This window comes from Mesoplodon mirus (genome assembly GCF_964341445.2).
Source record: "Mesoplodon mirus genome assembly, chromosome: 9".
In the NCBI taxonomy this organism is placed as follows: Eukaryota; Metazoa; Chordata; class Mammalia; order Artiodactyla; family Ziphiidae; genus Mesoplodon; species Mesoplodon mirus.
In genome coordinates, this window is record NC_138985.1 from 76,923,719 (window position 1) to 76,943,610 (window position 19,892).

At 35.8% G+C, this 19,892-nt stretch overlaps 1 protein-coding gene across 1 annotated transcript; it reads right to left on the minus strand.

The window, feature by feature from the left end:
- Positions 1-11,637: 11,637 nt before the first annotated feature.
- Positions 11,638-12,138, minus strand: LOC309810456 (ubiquitin-ribosomal protein eS31 fusion protein-like). Its single transcript, XM_082632483.1, has one exon. It carries the CDS (start codon positions 12,135-12,137, stop codon positions 11,670-11,672), a length of 468 nt encoding a protein of 155 aa, XP_082488609.1. The 5' UTR covers position 12,138; the 3' UTR covers positions 11,638-11,669.
- Between the last annotated feature and the right edge of the window lie 7,754 nt (positions 12,139-19,892).

Genomic DNA, 19,892 nt, shown 5'->3' on the forward strand with positions numbered 1-19,892 from the left:
CCCCGTCTTCCCCTTTTTCTTCCTCTGAGCTTCATCTCTATCTCTCCTTCCCTCCCTCCTTCTCTATATTCCATACCCACCCCCCCAACACACACATCTTTTGTCAAAAAATAATTTAAGAAGTCCTATTGGCAATTTTAATCAATTAATTAATTAAGATATGAAAAAATGGGAGCGAAAAATACCCTATCATGAGCTTGGCTTCTTCAGGAGTAAATAAGAGTGAGGAACTTAGTATCTAAGATCCCTCAAAGTATTAAAATCCTATCAACTTGTAATATATTACTTTAACAACTTTATTAATAATGGAGTTAACTACTAATTCAAAGATGACCAATTTTTTGTAAGTTTGACTCAAGTATGTGAAGCTTAATCCATTAATTTTTTTATGTAGAACATGCTATTCATTTTCAAAATGTTTAGGGTAAATATTTCTGTTATACCATCATGGTATGGCTTACATATGATTTTTAAGAATGTTTAATAAGGAATAGCTTTACATGAGATTTAAAACTTTTTCTTCTCAACTCATTAATTTTTTTTATCTTTTTTTTTTAATTTTTTTTGGATTTTTTTTTCTTTTTATTAGTTTCTGCTTTATAACAAAGTGAATCAGTTATACATATACATCTGTTCCCACATCCCTTCCCTCATGCATCTCCCTCTCTCCCACCCTCCCCATCCCACCCCTCCAGGCGGTCACAAAGCACCGAGCTGATCTCCCTTTGCTCTGCGGCTGCTTCCCACTATCTATCTACCTTACGTTTGGTAGTGTATATATGTCCATGCCTCTCTTTCGCTTTGTCACAGCTTACCCTTCCCCCTCCCCATATCCACAAGTCCATTCTCAAGTAGGTCTGTGTCTTTATTCCCGTTTTACCCCTAGGCCCTTCATGACTTTTTTTTTTTTTAATTCCGTATATATGTGTTAGCATACGGTATTTGTCTTTCTGTTTCTGACTTACTTCACTCTGTATGACAGACTCTAGGTCTATCCACCTCATTACAAATAGCTCAGTTTCATTTCTTTTTATGGCTGAGTAATATTCCACTGTATATATGTGCCACATCTTCTTTATCCATTCATCCGATGATGGACACTTAGGTTGTTTCCAGCTCCGGGCTATTGTGAATAGAGCTGCAATGAACATTTTGGTACATGTCTCTTTTGGAATTATGGTTTTCTCAGGGTATATGCCTAGTAGTGGGATTGCTGGGTCATATGGTAGTTCTATTTTTAGTTTTTTAAGGAACCTCCATACTGTTCTCCATAGTGGCTGTACCAATTCACATTCCCACCAGCAGTGCAAGAGTGTTCCCTTTTCTCCACACCCTCTCCAGCATTTATTGTTTCTAGATTTCTTGATGATGGCCATTCTGACTGGTGTGAGATGATATCTCATTGTAGTTTTGATTTGCATTTCTCTAATGATTAATGATTCAACTCATTAATTTTTATAAATAAAGTGAAATATACAAGATAGTGATAACTACAAAACTGAACTATGCATAAAAAGTAACTACACATGGAACTTTTAAATAATCTCTTAAACATTTTTATTCCATTATCTTCTTTAACTCTCCAGGACAATGAAGCTAATGTGAATAATACTGGAATCGAAGTTCCCTTGCAAACGAGAGTGAAGGTATGAATTGTTCATTATATGCTAAAATCTAAAATAGATGAATTTTTATCATCCTTTGACTGTTCTAAGTGGTCCCTCTGGAGAGCTTTCTCTCTGTCTCTCTCTCTGGTCCATAATGAGCTGTGAATCCTATTATGTCTCTTAAAAACTTTCACTTTCTATGAATTTTCTTACGAACTTAAGACTTCCTTAATTTACTATAATTACCAGCAAAAAAATCAATTTCAGATTTTATTTGTAATAATTCAGCATTACCCCCACAGATTCTCAGACACACCTGATGTATGTGTGACCCTGATGGGCTCTCTACAGAATGACTGGACAGTCAGCAAACCTTTGACTCTGCTAAGTACTCACAACACCCAGTACAATGAGACATATTGGTTCTTTCAAGCCTAAAGCCTGAAATACTTCAGCTATTTTTGTCAGCCCAACATATAAATGCCAAATAGTGTGGTCATTCCAAGACTGGACTAGATACTGGGATTGGTTCTTTAAATGTGTTCTGTGTCATTTAATTATGTTGCGTGATCTCCCATTAAAATCAAATCAAACCAAACCAAACCAAAAAAACTGTCAAAATTATGTTTTGAGTCCAGCTGTCACTCTCTTTTTCCCCTTCAAAGCCAAACTCTCTCCCTGCATGCTCTGCTGAAACTGCTTTCCTCACCACTGTTCTCTGAATTGCCAAATCCAGGGAGGACTCTTTTATCCTTTTCTATCTTTCAACCTGGGCATTTAATTCTGTTGTTCCAAGCACATCTAACCAAACTCTTCTTCCCTTTGCTCTCATGACATTATACTCTTAGTTTTATTCCCATGTTTACTCCTCCTTTATTTTCAGGGTCCCCTAATACTGCCTTTCCTTTAATAGTGATATTTCTCAGAATTCTTCCTGACTGGTCAGAAGAGTGACCTTAGAAGTGCTGACTGCAGGTCAAAGACATGATAGCTAAAACTTCACTTGACTGGCATTTTAATATACCTAGAACTTTGGTTATAATAGGACAAACATAAAAATAATTGAGAAGGTAATAAAGCAATAACTAGATCAGAGGAAGCTCAGCATGTGGTGTGGACAGAGTGTGGGTTACAGGCCCTCACATGATGTAAAAATAATAAAATACTTGACAGTCAGTGATTTGGACCATTGGATCCTCATCCCCTTAAATTCTGGAATTCATGATATAACAGCTATTAAATATTGTCCAGAGTATGTCCTCAGCTTGGTGAGTTGAGATGATAAATGTCTCTCTAATAGCAAGTCTTTTTCAACCCAAGAAATATATAGAATTAAGAATAGGAATGTTTCAGAAGTTCAAAAGCAATATATAATTGTTTTATGTTAGAGAGTCTGTAATATTTAGTATTTTATATTACTTATACTATTTTTAAAATTTTTTCATAGATAATTTTAGGCCAGTCTTGAAATTGCTATTCAAAATGGATAAATAGTTATTTTGACTTGTGATTTTAAGTTGAAATCTATGGCACAAATTGGGTTTGGGTCATTCACTACTCATTCTAAATATATTCTACAGTATAAAAAATAGAAAGCTAAAACCTACATTTTCCAGACTCCCTTGCAGCTGCAGTTCTATGTATAAATTAGATGCACTTGAATAAGACTTGGATTCATAAATGAATAATCTGGGGTTAAGGGGCATCCACTTTGGGGGCAGGGAGCAGATTGTAGCAGAAGCAGCATGGTTCTGGAGCCAGTAGCTGTAGAGGTAGCTTCCTGATTCAGCAGGTGGTAGCGTCCTAATCTGGCATCTTCCTAATGGTGTGGCTTCTTTCGAGTCAACACTGGGCAACACCTTCCTGATTCTTCACCAACCACCTTCACCTGAAGCAGCAGCAACCTGTTTTTGCATTCTCCTGTGTCTTTGAGCATGCTGTCCTCTGCATCTAGAAGGCTTTTTCTTTCTCTGCCTGAATCACATAAACTTGGCTTTCCAGACTCAGTCAGTGTATCAGCTTATCATGGAATATTTTCTTAACATCCCCCACCCTCACACCCTGCTGTCCTGGCTGTTAGGTTACCCATCCACGTATTCTCTTTTATACCTTATTTATCTCCAACTTAGTGCCACACTCCATTATACTTCTGGTTTATTTGTCTAGTTCTTCACCATATAGTAAGAGCCTCGTGGACAGAAACTCTGTTTTCACTTTTGTTTTAGCTATGAAACCCTAGCCCCAAGTATGGTATCTGGCACATAGTAGGCACTCAATGTATTAATGAATGAAATAATGAGTAAATGGATGTCTGAGTGCCAGTGAGGGGCTTCAAATGGCAATTTGGTCTTTCCATTAAAATAACTATTTCTAAACACATATGTGAAAATATTTCCAAAAGGAGAAGTCTAATTACTCTGTAATTCAAATGAAGTAGCAATCCAATCCACTCTCTTTCCAATCCACAGAACTTTCATGAATATCAGGCCCATGAAGAACCATTGAATTCCCTAATTCTTTCTTTTCTGATAAGAGCCCATTAGCTTAACTGAAAAGGGGCCTTGCTGCCAGGCTGTGTTTTGGGATGAGGTGAACACTTTACTACCAGATGTTTGAAAATGGCATAGGTAAGGTAAAATGATGAAGAAAGCTTGTTTCTTTAGTAGCTTTTACAAAGTAGGATTTACAAATCCTATCTTGTTTGTTCAATTAGGACCAAAGGTGAAACAGAACATGGGCTCAGGTGGTTGGAAGAGTTTCTTAAAATGTTAGATTCAGATTATAGACATTTTAGAATTGCAGCACACTGATAAAAGGATTTTTCATTCCTAGAACTTCTACAGGTGATTTAGGTAATGATTGTAGTTTTTTATACCAACACTGTTGTCACAGGGGAAAGAGAAAAATGTAATACAAAGGAAAATTTGGTAGTTGTATCTGCTGATGACAATACCTGGTAAATTGAGTATAATGGGATTTTAATATATGAATTAATTAAGCTTGTTTATGTCTTCCAAACATTTAACTGAACAGGTATAACTGGTAACCTTCTATTTTTCTGATGAAATAGAATGCTTGTATGTGTCAAATGACAGAACATTCGTGAAAAAAGCATGAAAGGGTTAAGATAGTTTCATCCTGCTATCCCATCTATAAAGCCAGGTCAAGGAAACTTTTAACCTAATATAGTTCCTATGGTACAAGGAAAATCTCATTTGCAATTTAAAAAATACTTTTCATTTTCTATGTTTCTCAACTGGCTATTATTGGATATACATTTCCCATCAACAAAATAAGGGACCACAGCTTCTCATTCAGCATCCTCTAGTTATAGCTGTGAATCCTCTAACAGTGCTCTCATTCTGACTGGTGTACATCGCTCCTAATATTGCTTTGGGCACCATTCATTCATTCAATAAATACATATTTTAGTGCCTATTCTGTACCTAGCCACTATCGCAGGTACGAGGAGTCAGTGGTAGAAAACCACAGACATAATACTCACCTTTTTTGACTTATAGTTGGCAGCTGGAAAAGGGATACGTAATGCTAAAGAAAAGATAGTAATAAGTGTTATGGCAGAAATTAGCAGGGTAATGTAAGGAAGATTAACAGTAGACATGGTCCTTCATGAGCTCCCAGGTCACCACATTCTTGCACACTGATGGGCCTCTCCAGGCTGCCCCACAAATTCCCTGTGATGTTGACAGTGTCCCCTTACCTCATGCTGGGCAGGCTTTTCTGGGAAGGTGAGCTCCTGGCCATCTTGCACCCTGCTTTCCAACACCTCATGTCCTCCGAGTTCCATCCCCTCTTAGAGGGCTTTACAATTATTGAAAGAATACTTAATACCCTAGTCAGAAGTATTTGCATTTGTATGACTTGAATTGTCTGGGCTTTCCTGAGAACACATGTGAATATTTACCTAACTATTATGAGACTGAAAGAGTCACCATAGCAGTGTCAGTGTCGCTTAGGTAGAGAAAGTAGCTCTGCCCCCAAACAGTGAATATGCCACTCGTTTGATGTGGACAAAAATAAAGAACTAGGCAGATAATTTAGATTTGGGATGATTTACAGAACCCCATTAGCAACATTATATGGCCATTTAACTAAGTAACAGAATCATGGCAGTGTTCCAGGTTTATGTCAGGAAAATGGGTTCAAGTCTAGGTGCTGCTATTTACCATACATCCTGTATGACACTGTGCAAATTACGTTTCTGACATCTAGGTTCATCCCTGATCAACCCAAATAGAAACAGACGCTCTGCCTGACTCCGAATAGACTTCGAGGTTAAAATGGAAGTGTGCCTTAGAATTATACGTTGATATTGTTTTTCCTTAAATATAGAATAAAATAATATTTGTGAGGGTCAACTCTATGTCAGGAATTACCCAGCGTAGGCAAAGCTGTCTTTATGTTGCTGATGAGACAATGAACAGTAGGTAGAAGATTTACCCACAGTCACATTGGTAATAAGTTTTACTGGAATGAAAAATGAAGTCATTTGATACAGTGTCCTATTCTCTTTCTCTTAAACCAAGCAGAAAAATTTACAGTGTGAGTTGTACTATATATTTTTAGAAGATTGGTGTTCAAATACCTGTAGTCAGTGTCCTGTAAGAAGTGGAGGAGAACCTCAGAATAGTTTGGTTCCTGCTCTTATCCCAAGATGGGTCTATTTTCTCCTGAAGTACACACTGTCCTCTTAAAATTTCTTTTCAATCAAGAGTTCTTAGGTTAACATGAATGAGTGAATGAATGAATGAATGCCCCTCATTTAGAGAGTCATAAGTTGGCAAAATTATTTGCGAGCTAGTCAATGTTTTGCTCTCAGAAAGAAGGCTGCGTAGACTCCTATGATAATTTTCCAAAACATTTGAAAAATACTCAAAGACTTAGGAATGTTAGTTGGTTTATTCAGTATTGTCTCCAAGAAAACTCTCTCTCTCTCTCTCTCTTTTTTTTGTAGCCTGAGAATGACTGTGTAGGAGGGATTCTGTGAAAGGACCTGTTAAATTTTGTTAAATATTCATTTGCTCATTTTAGCATCTGGATAAAGACTTTTTACATTTTGGAAGATACCTTCCAAAAGAAACTTTAATTGACTTGGTGAACTATCTTTCTCCCAACAAGAGGGATTAGTAAACTGGGGCCATATATTTTCTTGTATTGCAAAAACATAAAAAATACCATAAAGGGAAATCAAAATAGTAAAGGATCGGTAGAACTGCTGAGATAGTTGTAATATTTTTTCAAACACTTTAGCATAGCAATATTGATTTTCTATACATATGTATGCAGAAATATACAGGTGTTTACAATCTCGGTATAGTTTGTAATGAATTTTAAAGGTGTTGCAAACAACAGCAGCAAACCATGAATGATTAGCATTCAAATCCAAGGTGGATAGAAGGTATGATGAAACAGCAAATTATACTTTTTAATAAGTGCATTGTTCTGCTGAAAGAGATTATTATATTCACTGACAGCCAATTCTGTAGTGATGAATTATTTTTTAAAAACCTTTCCCTGTGATATTTTTGGTAAGCAGTTAACAAATAACTACTCAGCTAATTTTTATGTATGCAATTATAAAGTTTTGCTTTAGTTATATTTCACACCAAGTAAACTGATACATGTTTTTGATTGTATATGTACCTTCCCTACCTTTTCTTTCATTTGAATTTTCCAAAATAGCATAATTTTCCCAACATGAAAGTCGAGGATAATTTGAAGAAATGGCAAGGTTGGGAGCAAAATCTTAGGTTTATACCTGATGTCCTTTTTAACAAGCACTAATCAACATTTAGAATTCCATTGCTACCTTTTCTTCAAATAGTAGAGCATTTGCCATCGTCCCTCAAACTGTGAGTAATTCAAGGGGAAATTTTATTTGGTACCTCTTTCAATCTTCAGGTCTTTAAAAATCAAGGAAAATTCTTTTATTTCCTATATATTTCTTCCCCAAAGTAGATTAAGCATAAGAGAAAACTAGCTTGTTTATTTTCAAAATGGAATCAATTAAAAGTTTACATGGTATTGAAGTTTTATGTTTTAAAATTTGTTACTTTCATTTAAATTGTTATAACCATCTCAGGGTTCCAGAGTATATTATCAATAATCATTATGGTTTTCTGATTAATCAATAGTTTTAGGGTTAATCACTCTTGTAAGCTGTTTAATTTTGTATAAAACACCTAATGACAAATGGGTGAAGTCAGAGATGATCTAGTTATGGAAATTTAAGGTACACAGGAAGGGTGCCCGCCAAATAAATCAGTCTCCTTCAAAGACCGGAAAGAGAAACTTTGGATATTTTATTTTTTGCTTTTGAGAGTTCTACAGTCAATAAGAAGTACCAAATGAAGTGTAGATATCCAGCTAGTGGGGTCAGGGCTGCGACTTTCCCAGATGCAGCAGGAGGAGAGAAGAGGCTCAGTAGAAAGGGTGGAAGGTTAGATGAAGGCTAAATGGTTTTACCTTAAAATTTTGCCTCCAGATGCATGGAAATTTTAAATATAACTCCAGCGGTATGCGGGCCTCTCACTGTTGTGGCCTCTCCCGTTGCGGAGCACAGGCTCCGGATGTGCAGGCTCAGCGGCCATGGCTCACGGGCCCAGCCGCTCTGCGGCGTATGGGATCCTCCCAGACCGGGGCACGAACCCGTATCCCCTGCATCGGCAGGCGGACTCTCAACCACTGCGCCACCAGGGAGGCCCTAACTCCATATTCTTGACTGAATCATGCTGTCCTCTCACTCACATCAAGTTGTTTTGGCTTAATTTTTCAGAATACTTTTCTTGTAATGAATTTCCATTATTCACCGTTGGGTGATTTCTATCTTGAGTTAATAAGAGGACAACAGTAGTTCTGTTTTAATGAGACCTTTTTTTCTCATGTAGTTTTAAAAAATAATGGCTAACGTAAAGCATGGATACTTGGAATAGTTGACAACTTCTGTCCTCATGTATTTTACCAGTACCTTTACGTTCATATATATTCACAACTTCCCTCTACCTGCAGAGGCAGTTCCTAGAACAAGGGCTATTCTGTAGCTTTAGTAAATCCATAGTCTACTGAGGAATAAGAAAAAATGAAAGGCAGAAGTGTCTTTTTTTATCTGAACAACCTGTCCAATTTTCTCTTGATATTCTTTTATCCATTTTACTCATTATATGTCAGTAAATTATCACCCACAGAAAAAGCGATGAGAAAGTACAAAAAGGGTTTTGCTTCAAAATATATTTAGTTCTGTATAATTGTGCTTACCTTTGAAGATTCAGGTCTTATGTGAAGATTATTTATTTCTTGGGTAGTAAGGATTTATTTTTTTTTGGCCCTGCAGGAGGTAGTTCAAACTCATTATTCTGTGGATTGTTATTCACTGGAAATATGTTGGACTAAAGTAGAAAATTAGAGTCTCTGGTGTAGTGAGTTCCTCTCTTTTCTGGTCTGTGCACTCAGGAAGAGAGCTGCTTCCCTTGCTTCCCTTTCTCCCCTGTGGAGCCCTTACTGGGATCTGGAACTGGAATGGAGATTCCACCTTCCTTCTTTCAATTGAATTAAGCCTTTCACTTTTGAGGAGGCTGTATAAGGTTGGTCTTTTTAAACAAGCTTTTACTGACAAGAGAATGCCTGAGGCCAGCTCATTACTAGACAGTAGTAATGACTGCCCTTCAGATAATGATTTTTTTGGTCTGTTTGGGACCATATCTTTCACAATGTCAATGCAAAAATTTCACTGGACAAAGTTAAACAAGCAAGGAAGATTATTCTGGCTCTTGGAATTGGGCATAGAAGCTGAACTCAACTCCCCTGAAACAAATGATGTGAGAGTCTTTAAGCGCTGGAGGACAGGAAGGAGGGGGATTGATCCATGGGATGTGTCCCGCACATTGAATATGCAAATGGTTTCCTTTATGATTAGATCATCGGTGTTAACTAATTGCTGCCCATCTAAATTAGGCTTCTATCCTCCCACAGAAACTGGGAAATAAGGGCACTATATTCTAGATGATTACATTTCAAAGAGTTGGCCCCAAGGTCTTAGGAAAGTCATTCCTGGGTTATAGCAAGAAGATTTTGTAAAGAGGCAGAGAAAGAATTGACAATGACAAGTCTTCTAAAGTAAATGCTCTAAGAACAGGATCGCCAGGGGCCTAGAGTTAGGAAGAAGCTTATTTAAGTTTCATTAGTCTGAGGGCCTTCTTGGTCAATAATAAACATAATTTCTGCTCATATTGCACCAGCCATGAAGTCTCATCAGTTCTCAAACAACCAATTTAAATATCTGTACTCTTTTGGTGGAAGCTTGAACTGATATGTATCTCTATGGTCAGTCTATAAAATATTCTAAATAAGTGAATAGTGTAAGCTAAATGTTTTCAGAACATTTTAAAATTTATTGAAAACATTTTAAAGTATACTTTAAGTTCTTAAATTACACTCAATTTCATGTCAGCATTTGTTTAGAAATTACAACTCTTTCCTATCCGTTAAAACAAATCCCCTAACACCTCTACTACATTTTTTACCACCTTCGTTCATCAAAGAACTAATGATTTTTAAGAGTAATTCTATAATCTCTCATTTTTACTATTTTGGTTCCTCTAAATTAAAAATATACTATTGAGCCTGTGATTGTAATATAGCTGTAATATATCATATATATAACTCAGATATTTTAAACTTAAAATATTAAGTATTTATAATTTGAAGAAGAGAGCAAGTGAGCAACTAGTCTGTTAGAAAATTTAAGTTTGTGTGTGGACAGAGGACAGAATAAGTATTGTTATTTTACCTATTATATTAATATTCTACTAGCAAATGTGTCATTATTCATCAACACTTAGGACAAATATTACCCAGCAATAACTGAGTTTGGTGTTACTCTTTGAGTGGAACAAAGATTTTAGTATATTTAACCTTCCTTTCACACTCTCTTTTAGTCCTTGGAAGCAGCTCTCAGTATGATACTCTGTCTATAGTGGCATTTTCAGTATATATAGTGGCATTATATATACTGCCAATATAGTGGCATTTTCAGTACCTTGCCATGAAGAAAAGTTATTTGCATGTTTCATTTCAACAGAGTGAAATTCAGGTCCCTGTAGTCTCTTTTTCCCTAGTTATTTAAATATATCTTATTGCTCTTGGGGTTACTTAATACCTACAGTTGACCCTTGAACAACGTAGGGGTTAGGAACGTTGACCCTCTGTGCAGTTGAAAATCCTCATAAAACTTACAGCCAGCCCTTGGTATCCTAGTTTCCTCTATGTCTAGTTTCACATCCACAGATTCAACCAACCGCAGATCATGTTATACTGTAGTATTTACAATTGAAAAACATTTACTATTGAATCCATGCAGTTCAAATCCATGTTGTTCAAGGGTCAACCATATTTTTTTCCAATTTTCTTTTAGTGTGGTAAAATACATATAAAATTTACCATCTTAACCATTTTTAGGTGTACACTTCAGTGATAATAAATACATTAATAATGTGCTACCGTCACCACTATCCATCTTCAGAACACATTTTATCCTGAAAAACTGAAACTCTATGCCTAGTAAATAATAACTCCCCATTGCCCTCTCCGTCCAGCCCCTGGAAACCACCATTCTACTTTCTGTCGCTATGATTTTAATCACTCTAAGCGCCTCATAATAATGGAATCAAAAAATACTTGTCTTTTTGTGGCTGGCTTATTTCACTTGGCAAAACGTTCACAAGATTCATCCATCCTGTAGCATACATCAGAAGTTTCTTCCTTCTTGAAGTTGAATAATATTCCATTGCATATATATATATATATATATATATACCATATTTCACTTACCCATCATCTGTAGGTGAACACTTGGTTTGCTTCCACATTTTGGCTATTATGAATATTGCTGCTATGAACATGGGTATACAAATATCTCTTTGAGACCCAGATTTTAGTTCTTTTGGGCATATACCCAGAAGTGGGATTGCTAATATATTGTCTTTCTTTCTTTTTTTTTTTTTTTTTTAGTTCATTAGTTCATGTCTTTTATTAACCAATATACAATCACTTGTCTTCTGGTTTGTTGAAACAATAGGTCAGACAACATTTGCCACAATAATGTCTGTCAAAGTGGCTGGCCATAAAAACTCCAGCACCACATTCATCTGAAGGGCACTCCCGACAAAGGCGACTGATTTTGCCATTCTCATCCACCTTATAGTATTTCAGGACAGCCAGTTTAACCTTCTTTCTCTTATGCTTGTTCTTCTTGGGAGTGGTGTAAGACTTCTTCCTTTTCTTAGCACCACCACGAAGTCTCAACACAAGATGAAGAGTGGACTCCTTTTGAATGTTGTAGTCAGACAAAGTACATCCATCTTCCAGTTGCTTGCCAGCAAAGATCAGTCTTTGCTGGTCAGGAGGAATTCCTTCCTTGTCCTGGAGCTTGGTCTTTACATTTTCTGTTGTATCCGGGGGTTTGACCTCGAGAGTGACGGTCTTCCCCATCAGGGTCTTCACGAAAGTCTGCATATTGGCGGCGCTGCCACCGCAGATGGCGGATCTGAAAAGCTGTATTTCTATTTTTAATCATTGAGGAACAATCATGTTATTTTTCCACCGTGGCTATACTATTTTACATTTCCACCAACAGTGCACAGGGTTTCTAATTTCACCACATCCTTGCCCACATGTGTTATTTTCTGTTTGTTCATATAGTATATAGTAGCCATCCTAATGGGTTTGAGATGGTATTTCATTGCAGCTTTGATATTTCATTTCTCTAATGAGTAGTGATGTTGAGCATCTTTTCATGTGTTTATTGGACATTTGTATATCTTCGCTGGAGAAATGTTTCTTCAAGTTTTTTTATCCATTTTTGAATTGGGTTTTTTTTTTTTTGTTATTGAGCTTTAGGAGTTCTCTCTATATATGATAAGGGATATTAATCCCTTACCATGTATATGATTTGCAAATATTTTCTTCCATTCTGCAGGTTGCCTGGCACTCTGTTGATAGTGCCATTTGATGCACAAAATTTTAACATTTTTGTTGTCCAATTTGTCTATTTTTTCTTCTGTTGCCTATCTTTTTAGTGTCATATCCAATAAATCACTGCCAAATCCAATGTTGCAAAGATTTTGTCATATGTTTTCTTCAAAGAGTTTTATCATTTTAACTCTTACATTTAAGTCTTTGATCCATTTTAAGTTATCTTTGTATATGGTGTTAAGTAAGGGTCTAACTCATTCTTTTGTATGTGGATATCGACTTTTCCCAGCACCATTTATTGAAAAGGCTTTCCTTTCCCCATAGAATGGTCTTGGTCCCTTGAGATTACATATGAATTTTAGGATGAGTTTTTCTGCACAAAATGTTATGGGAATTTTGATAGGGATTGCATTGAATCTGTAGATTACTTTGCATAGTATTGACATCACTTTGGGAAGTATTAATATTAAATCTTCCTATCCGTGAACATGGAATTTCTTTCCATTTATTTATGTCTTCTTTAATTACTTTCAGCAGTGTTTTGTAATTTTCATTGTAAAAGTCTTACTTGGTTAATTTCTAAATATTTAATTCTTTTTGAGGCCATTGTCAATGGAATTTCCTTTTCAATTTTTCATTGTTAGTATATAGAAATGCAGCTGGTTTCTGTGTGTTGTATTTGTATCCTTCTACTTTGATGAATTCATTTATTAGTTTTAACATTTTTTCTGCTGAATATTTAGAGTTTTCTACATTTATGATAATGTCATCTGTGAATACAGGTAATTTTATTTCTTCCTTTCTGATTTGAATGACTTTTTTTTCTTGTTCTCTGGCTGGAACTTCCAGAACTGTTTTGAATAGAAATGACAAAAGTGAGCATCCTCGCCTTATTCCTAATCTTAGGGCAAAAGCTATCAGTCTTTCATCATTGAATATGATGATTGTTGCATGGTTTTCATATGTGGTTTTTATTATGATGTGGTCATTTCTTTCTATTCCTAATTTGTTGGGTTTTTTTTTTTTTATCATGAAAGGATGTTGAATTTTGTCAAATTCTTTGTATCAGTTGAGATGATCTTGTGGTTTTTTTCCCTTCATTCTGTTAATATGGTGTATTGCATTGATTGGGTTTTGTAAATTGAATCATCCTTTCATTCCAGGAATAAATCCCACTTGATGTATCATTCTTTTAATATGCTGCTGATTTCAGTTTGCTAGTACTTTGTTGAGGATTTTTATATAAAATTTCAAAAGGAATATTGGTCTATAATTTTCTTTTCTACTAGTATCTTTGTCTGGTTTTGGTATTAGGGTAATGCTGGCCTCAAAGAACGAGTTAAAAACTATTTCTTCCTCTTCAATTTTTTGGAAAAGTATGAGAAGTACTGGTATTAATTCTGCTTTAAATTTTTGGTAGAATTCACCAATGAAACCATCAGGTCCAGGGCTTTTCTTTGTCGGGAAATGTATGATAACTGATTCAATCTCCTTATTAGTTGTAGATCTATTCAGATATTCTATTTCTTTGTGATTCAGTCTAAATAGATTCTGTTTCTAGGAATTTGTTTAGTGTAAGTTATCCAATTTGCTGGCATAAAATTGTTCACAATACTTGCTTAAAATCCTTTTTCTTTCTGTATAATTGGTAGTAATGTCTCCACTTTCATTTCTGATTTTAGTGATTTGAGTCTTCTCTCTGTTTTTTCTGAGTTCATTTAGCTAAAGTTCTGTCAGTTTTGTTTATCCAGGTCCCAGTAGTTCTTATAAGCAATTCCCAGCTTGAGCACATTCAAATTTTGAGTGTGTACTATGTGCCAAGCAATATATTAGATGTTGGGTTTATATTTTTAAAAAATATTAAAAAATGTGTAAACATATAAAATATTTTTAAAGTGTATATCACTTTTTTGCTTTCAAAATGACCCAGTGGGGAACAGTCTTTTATTTCCACTATATGGATGAGGAAACTAAGATACAGAGAAGGTTGCCCAAGGTCACAAAGCTTGTGAGTGGCAGAATCAGTATTCAAATCCAGGCAACCATACTCCAGAGCAACATACTTAACCACTATGCCAAACAAATAAGTACAAAAAATAAATTAATAGTTTTCAATATTTGATAAATGCTATCAAGGAAAAAAACTGAATGTTATAAGACAGGAAAACATATGAGTCTCCTTTAGAATGGGTAGTCATAGAAGGCCATTCTGAGTAAGGATGTACATTTTAGTTGAGGCCTAAAGCTTGAATAAGAGCCATTAGCTGAATGCCTAGGGCACTAGCAGTCCCTTATAGTAGCTAATCAGTCCAGCCAAACCCCTCCAGCCAGCCACACTTGCCTTGCTCATTCCTGCTTTCATGCCTTTGCCTGCACCCTACTGCTCTTTCCTGTGTTGTCATTTTTTCCACCTAAGAATATTTTTTGACTGAATATATTGCTTATTGATTAATAAGCAATATATTCTTATTGCTCTAAACTCTTATGACATATAACAGTTCATGTACAAGTTGCCTGATAGTTCCTTGTCTTGTTTTATTGGTGGTTATGTTTATATTCAGTAAGCCACAAAAACCACTGGCCAGTTACATGGCTTCTCCCTTATTCTGAGGGGTTCATTAAGTCAGTTCATTAAGTTCATATAAGTCAGAGCATGTGATACAGGATACATATCATGTGATCCATGACATGAACTTCACCATGAGGGCTACAGGTGCTATGACCAGGGCTGGACCCCTGAGCTGAGAGTGGTCAGTATTGAGGCTGGCATATGAGGTAGTAACATAAGGAATCTCCCTCATTAGGGCATGCTTTCCTGATTGCTCACTATTTGAACCAAGCTGGTTCTTTCTTTGGGGGAGTTTAAACAGAAAACATAGAAATAAAGGAAGTCATAAGTATTTGCCTAAAGACTCTAAGGAAAGGCAGGATAAATCTTTCTGAAAACATATCTCTTCATCAGAGTTAGGAGACACAGCTCAGGAAAAGACCAGACCTGAAGGAGGACAAAGAAGACTTTCCATTTGATGTCACTGATCATTTATCCTATGTAACAATCATTTATCCTATGGAAGGAGTAAGTCATGGAAAGAGTTAAGAGGACAGAAGGAAGAGTCCTTGTGCCCAGAATAATCACAACATTATGGCTAGGGGCCTGAGAAAGGAGGAGAACCTAAGGAAAGACAAACGTGGTCTCTTGCTGAAATGGCATTTGAGGAACTGAGGCTTTGGAACTAGAGAATAGAAGGAAAGATGTTTGCGTGTTGTACAGATCACTGCTTTGAAGGAAATAGAGATTAAATATCTAAGAAAGAATATGAGAAAGTTTTTGTCTGGTCTGTATAAATCCCAAATGACAGTAAGGCTATTTGAGAGATGAAAGAACTGTAACATACAGAGTTTAGGTACTCATCACCAAGCCAGACCAAGCTCTCTCCACCAAATTCAATGTCTTTCTAACTTAGATGGCTAGAAAACATTTCAATTCAAGCTTAAGCTCTATAACTTAAATATTTTTGTCTCTCACTATTTATGAGAAAGATCTGGGTTCTTGAAGTAGTCTTCATAGAATTTGAATGCTACTCTTAAAAAAAAATCTTACAAAAATTATAAACTCAAGAGGTCCAAGAGAGAAGTGATTTTTCTTTCACTGAATATTTTCAAGCAGAATCTGTTGCTTGAAGGGATGCTATAGAGGTTATTCATTAAGCATTAGATAAAAGTTGGATTAATTGACCTCTTAAATTCTTCCTATTGTTTAACTATGTTCCTTTGAAAAAAAAATTCAAACAGAAAGGAAGTAAATCATTTTATCCTATATCAAAACTCTAACATATTAAAAATGGTTAGATTAAGACCCAGCCTTGTCCTGATACTTTATTTACAAATGACTAGAGAAAATATAACTGTACATTTTGTCCTGCTTTATTTCTCAAAATTAGTGATTTTATTCCTTTGGAAAATTTTCCAAGTTGATTAAATTAAATACATTTGTAAAACAATAATTTGGGGGCTTACTGAAAACGTTGGGTTTTTTGAAAGTGTTACTTCACAACCTCCTCAGGAGCTTCCAGGTATGATCTGAAAATGGCCCCTGGACACAGAGGGCAGGGAGAGACCAAAGAGGTAGACAGACCACTCCAGATTGGTGGCTGGCAGGTTTAACAAGCAAGGGAACTTATGAGGCTGCAAGACAAATAGATCTCCACGCCAGCCCACGACAGTCTTAAAAGCTAATGTTGAGGCCTTAACCAGGTTCAGTCACATACCCAGTCCAGAGAGTTTCATCACCACATCACTAGCTCAAGGCTGTATCCTGGGGGCAGCTCCTGGGAGCAGTAGGCAAGCAGAACATACATTCCAAAAACAGAGGAGGGGCTGAGGAGCTTCCAATTGCTGAGGTCCAGCTCACAACTGGGTCAAACCAACAGTCACATCCTCTCGATGACCTCCAATAGGAAGTCAAACATTATTTAAGAATTATTTGCTAGATTAAGTGTGCTATAAAAATTACAGAAAATAAAATGTATAACTTACAAAGCTCATTTTTTTTGCTTTAATGTTTGTGTTTTAATGTTTTATAGAAGCATTTGGATAGGATATGTACCCTCTTTTGTAAGAGAAAGCATGATACTGATACCTATTCTATAATTAAGTCATACTTTTAGAAAGTCTGTGACTCTACCTAATCTCTTTCATCTCTGTATTCTTAATAAGTGAAAAAAATCATTGGCAAGACTTAATTAAAATATTCAAGCAGCATATAAGCTGGAAAAAAATTAAAACTAAAAAACATTGTTCATGAAATACAAAAATGCAATGTGTAACACATTGATATATTAGAACTTCCACTGAATAAAAATGACTAGTGTAATTATGGGTAACACTTAAAGATAGTTAATTTTTGTTGGGGTAAAGAAAGGGATCGATAGTGAAACTAGAAAGATATTCATCTTGGTAGTTAAGATATTAAAATCATGTGTAAATATAATGCAAAGCTATTGAACATTATATGGGTTAGAGTTAAATAATATATTGGATACAGAATTTAGAAATTGCTTTCTCTTATTCTCATTTTTTCTTAGTCTCATTCTCTCCCTCACTGTTTTATATACATGCATATAAAACACACACCACAAACACACATAGACAAACACATATACTTTGTGTGTACACACACACACACATAAATGAAGAACACAAATGTGTTTGTGTGTGTGTGTATGATAGTTAGCTATACACTTTCTACATTTTCCCAATTTTGGCAGAAGAGATTGAAGTGGCAATCTAGAAAACGTATAATGCTTTGGAATTATGTAAAGGGCATTTATAGCCCAGGTAATAGAAGTGCTAGATTGCCTAGGGCCCAATATGTGAACTCACGCTGAAGGAGGAGAAGCAATTGTTTGATGTGAAAGAGACAAGACATATGATGGAGAAGCTACAACCTGAATTTGGGATTCTAGCAGGAATATGAATATCTTGTGTCCTGTGACTCTAGAACAGTTAAAATAATGTATTTTCCACTATTTTAGCAGGGTAACCAAGTTTAGCGCCTTAAGGGAAAGCCTTCTGTTCACCCATAAAGATGCAAAACTATTCTGTCAGCAATAAAATTTTGTAAATTTGATACATATCTATGATATATTCAAAATTAAGGTAGACGTATCCTTAAATCTACCTACATAAGGTTGGTTTTAAAATACCTAAAATGATTAACAGAAGTCCAGAATTGGGTTTTTTTGTTTGTTTGTTTTTGTAGAGTAGATTTATTAAATGAATCAAATTTGAGAGGCAAAATAGCTAGGACAACTTCCCACTTCTCTAGAGGGAGGAATAGAATTGAAAACCAAAAGAGATTCTGAAATTTCTCTACCTGTAAATCTTTTAGGAAATCACATTGCCAATCCCTTTAGAGAAAGTCTTAACTATAAGGCGGGAGGAGAGAAATTCAGGTCAGGGATTGATATTCATCCTTATAAAGCCTGTGGCTAACAGGAATTACTTTCTTTCCCCTTCCCACTCCCAGCTTTAGTGAGATATAATTGACAAAATAAAAAATGTATATTTGAGTTTTACAATTTGATGCTTTGATTTACATATATATTGTAAAATAACCACAATTAAGCTAATTAACATATCCATCACCCAATATAGGTTCCAATTTCTTCCTTCTTTCTCCCTTCCCTCCATCCCTCCCTCCCTCCCTTCCTTCTTTTTTTGTGGTGATAAGAACACTTAAGATGTACCCTCTTAGCAAATTTCAATGATACAGTACTGTATTGTTAACTATAGTCACATTGCTGTATATTAGATCTCCAGACTTTTTCATCTTGCATAACTGAAACTTTGTCGAAAGGCCAGGATTTGGAATGCCTAAAGGTAGCAGGATTTCAGCTAACCGATTTTAGTGAGACTTGAGGTATTATAATCTCACTTGCACAGTGTCCTCCCAATCCACGTGGGCATTGGCACGAGATAGTCTTTGTGAGGATTAGATCAGAGAATGCAAATTAAACTCTTAAGTGCAATGAATGTCAGGCACATAGTGAATTCCAAAATAAATATTTGCTATGGACGGGGTGGTGACAGTGATGATAAAGATAATAGTGATGCTGTCACACACAAGGGGAGGTTCTACCACCCAAGGGACTAAGGTGCTAATGAATTGCATTGCTGTCCTCTACTTTATCAGGACAGAATTCCCATGTGGACCAAACTGTTGTATAATTTTTGTGTGGCCTAAATGACAACTGCCCACCTTCACGTGAGTGAGTTATTGTCAAATGCCCTGGAAGAGCAAGATCAAATGTATTTGGGAGAAATGGGATGAAATTATCTGTTGGGTAATAACCCTCCTAAGTTTGCCAGCTTTGACCTTTCCACACTTCAAGCATTATGCCCATTACAACATTTTTTATCTCTCATTTTAGGATAGTCCTTTAAACACCTAATCAAATCCCCTTTTCTCAGTTTTTAAGTCACTTTTTTATTCTCTTTGCAGAATCCCTGAGAATTGCTGGACAACCTACTTGATCAAATAGTATTTCTAATACTTGTAGTTGCTCATGAGGTGACCCCTTGGTAATCTATTCAGGATAAATAACTTGTTTCCCTCTAATGTCTCTGAACAGATTTTTATTTCATAAAAAATAATCCTTTTGATCAATTTTTGTGGTTTTTCTCCTTGGTCACTAAATACTTTTCTTAAAAATGGTCTTCCCATTAGGTCTTTTATCTATAGCATCCACACAATGCCATGCATGTAGTGATGCTCCATAGATGACAGTTGAAGGA